The 3,425-nt window shown below is 36.6% G+C and overlaps 1 protein-coding gene across 1 annotated transcript; it reads right to left on the bottom strand.

Annotated features, from left to right (window-relative positions):
- Positions 1–239: 239 nt before the first annotated feature.
- On the bottom strand, positions 240–1,757 carry LOC141685518 (uncharacterized). Its single transcript, XM_074490612.1, has one exon. It carries the CDS (start codon positions 1,755–1,757, stop codon positions 240–242), a length of 1,518 nt encoding a protein of 505 aa, XP_074346713.1.
- Between the last annotated feature and the right edge of the window lie 1,668 nt (positions 1,758–3,425).

Here is a 3,425-nt window from a genome sequence, read left to right as displayed (position 1 = left end):
GCTAGATCAGCCCTAACCCCCATGTCAATCATGTCAAGACGAGAAGCTTCAATATCTTTAGACTTAGATTTCATATTTAGTAGTGTGCCGATCAAGCTATCACACACGTTCTTCTCGACGTGCATGACATCTAAACAATGACGGACATGGTGAAACTTCCAATATTCTAATTCGAAAAAAACCGACTTTTTCTTCCATGGACAATCAACCTTCTTTGACTTACTTACTTCCTTCCCAAACTAAAATTTAATTTTATCTTGCTGCAATAAAATCTCTTCTCCAGACAGAGGTTGACGTGCCTGCCCTAATTCTTGTTGTCCATTAAAAGCGGCCTTTTGCTTCCTATATGGATGATTCCTAGCCAAGTAACGCCGATGGCCTTGGTAACACATCTTCCTGCTATGGCTTAAATACTTGGCAACTGTATCATCAGTGCATACTGGACAACACATATAACCTTTATTAACGCATCCGGACAGATTTCCATATGCAGGAAAGTCATTTATTGTCCACAATAAAATTGCTTTTAAAGTGAAATATGACTTGGTGTATGCATCATAAACATTTGGTTCACCTTCTTCCCACAACTTCTTTAAATCATCGATTAAAGGCTGTAAATATATGTCAGCGTCATTGCCAGGCTCATGTGGACCGGAAACTAAAATTGTTAGCATCATAAATTTCCTCTTCATACATAACCACGGAGGAAGATTATAAGTCACTAATACTATTGGCCAACAAGAGTATCTGTTGGTTAGACCGTTAGTATGTGGGTTTATACCATCTGCAGACAACGCCAAACGAATATTTCGTGCATCACTACCGAAGGCAGGCCACCTATAGTCGATATTTCTCCAAGAAGGAGAGTCGGCTGGATGCCGCATCTTTCCGTCTTCTATTCGCTGCTTTGAGTGCCAGGTCATTAGTTCAGATGTAGAAGGAGATTTAAACATCCGTTTGAATCTCGGTATAATTGGAAAATACCATATTACTTTAGCAGGAACATTAATCCTTATTTTACCATCCTTTCCTAAGTTCCAGCGAGATAAACGACACTTAGGACACTCGGAAGCATCAACATTTACCCCCCGATACAGTATGCAATTGTTTGGACATGAGTGATATTTTATGTATTCTAGGCCCAAGTCGGATAAGGTTTTCTTGGCTTCATATGCATTAGGTGGCATCACATTGTCCTTAGGAAGGAGAGAGCCAACGGTAGACAGCAAATCGTTAAAGGCACTATCATTAATTCCGAACCTAGCTTTCCAATTGTGCAATTTTAGCATCGACTCCAACTTTGTACATTCACAACCCTCATACAAAGGCTGTTCAGCATCAGCCACAAATCTCCTAAACTGATACGACTCATTATTGTACTCACTCGAATTATATGCAGCATCACAAACATTGACTGTTTCTGATGCAAGGCCAGGGGAAGGTACCGGTGCGCGGGCAGACGTAGGTGCAGGGGCAGGCGTAGATGCAGGGGTCGGAGCATTTCTATTAACTGATGACCTACTTGCAGACCCTTGTGTATGCCAAATCCAATCAAGGTACCCCAGACTAAAACCATTTTCATATAAATGTCCCCTGATAATCTTAACTGCAAATTTTTTGAAGTTAGCACATCTTTTACAGGGGCAGGGGATTCTTTTAGGATCACTAGCATTTTCCTCGGCAAATATCAAAAACTCTTCTACCCCGATTTCATAGTCAAGTGTGTCCCTATCTTTGAAAATCCAAGATTTGTCCATGCTATTCTCAAACTACCTGATTATCAAATAATATATTAATTTACTATATACTATATTACATTTACTACCTAGTATAATCAATATAAAATTCCTATATTCACTCATAAACCATGCTATTTACAACAACAAGCCCCAAACACAAATATATTTACAAACAACACAAACACAAATATATACAAGCACTTGTTATTACATGTAAATCTGTATTTTAACTACACATACAACTACACATGCAACAACTACACATTTCAATTTCACATGCATACATACAACTACACAAATATATACATGCAGCCCAAACATATATAAATAGATATGTAAAGAAGAAAATACCTAACAAAGCAAGCTCCGAAATCCCAAAAAACACAGCAACAAACTCCAAGACCAAAATCCAACTTAATTAGCTCCGAGATTTAAGCTTTAATAAACCCTTAGCTACAAGATTTAGCTCCAAGAAACTCTACTCCTCACCTTAAACTTCAATGAACACACTTAACTCCTTAATCTTCGAATCTGTCACAAAAATTGAAACAAATGAGTTCTAGGTTTAGAAAGTTGAAGAAATTGAGAGGTTTAATTGGAGATTCAAGGTCTAATCGGAAAGGGGGAAAGACAGTAAGCATATATTTGAGAGTTCTAGGTTTAGCAGTCGAGAGAGAAAGGGGGAAGAGTGAATGAGTTTTTGTTTTTGTGGAGATTATAATTTTTTGTTTTTGTTTTGATTTTGATTTATTTTTAATTTTATGTTATAATGTTATTAAAGTGAATGAGTGAATAGGCGGGATAGGGAAATATACTAAGGGGGGGGGGAATTTGGCTAAGGGCGGGGAGCAATAGGGAGAAGCAGCGGGCTCTAATTTTTTAAAATTGAGCTTAGACATCGGTTATTATGTCAACCGATGTTAAAAAGAAATTGGACATCGGTTTATATGTTAACTGATGTGACGTAGTTTTTAAAAGAACAACTTAGACATCATTTTACTCAAAAGCTGATGTAAACATACCAAAAAGACATCAATTTTTTTTATGTGATGTAAAAAAAGCTTTTAACATCAGTGACTTTTCTGACTGATGTCTAATGTGCGATGTCTAATGCTGATTTTCTAGTAGTGAATTGTTTCATAACCTTAAGAACAATATTATGAATACAATCATGAGATTCTTGTGTTTGTGAAACACGTAATTGAATATGAATTTTCGATATGAGAGAAAGGATGATTCTGTCAACAACATATTTCTATCTGTAAGAAAGGGTTATTAAGTGACGCCTCTTGACAATGCTCCACCCGATCTAGGAATCATCTGATTATTGATTATTGATTTGAAATATTTAATTTAAAAGGAAGAATCTCTTTATAATATGATTATGATTGTAACGTAATATAATCCCTCTAAAATTAAATAATATCAAGTAGTAATTGGCCAATGACACAACGGGCTTGTGTCGGTCATAGCCTTCCAACATGATAGAAAGTAGTTCTTATTTTTAAATCATTATCGTTTCGTGCCACAGCCGAGGGCTTTGATTTCGAAATAAGAAATACTTGTCTATTACATAGAGATGTGTACATTGAATAAGAATCTAAAGGTCGTTACGTGCCACAGCCGTGGGCCTTTAGGGACTGATTCAATTGTACGGAATGTTGGGTTAGACTTGACTTAGAATAT

This window comes from Apium graveolens, chromosome 9 (assembly GCF_009905375.1).
Source record: "Apium graveolens cultivar Ventura chromosome 9, ASM990537v1, whole genome shotgun sequence".
Lineage (NCBI taxonomy): Eukaryota > Viridiplantae > Streptophyta > Magnoliopsida > Apiales > Apiaceae > Apium > Apium graveolens.
Note: the sequence above shows the minus strand (reverse complement) of the source record. Positions and strands in the feature narration are given on the sequence as shown.

Bases quoted from the DNA above. Each gene is read 5' to 3' on its own strand.
- LOC141685518 (XM_074490612.1), bottom strand. From the start codon at position 1,757: ATGGACAAATCTTGGATTTTCAAAGATAGGGACACACTTGACTATGAA.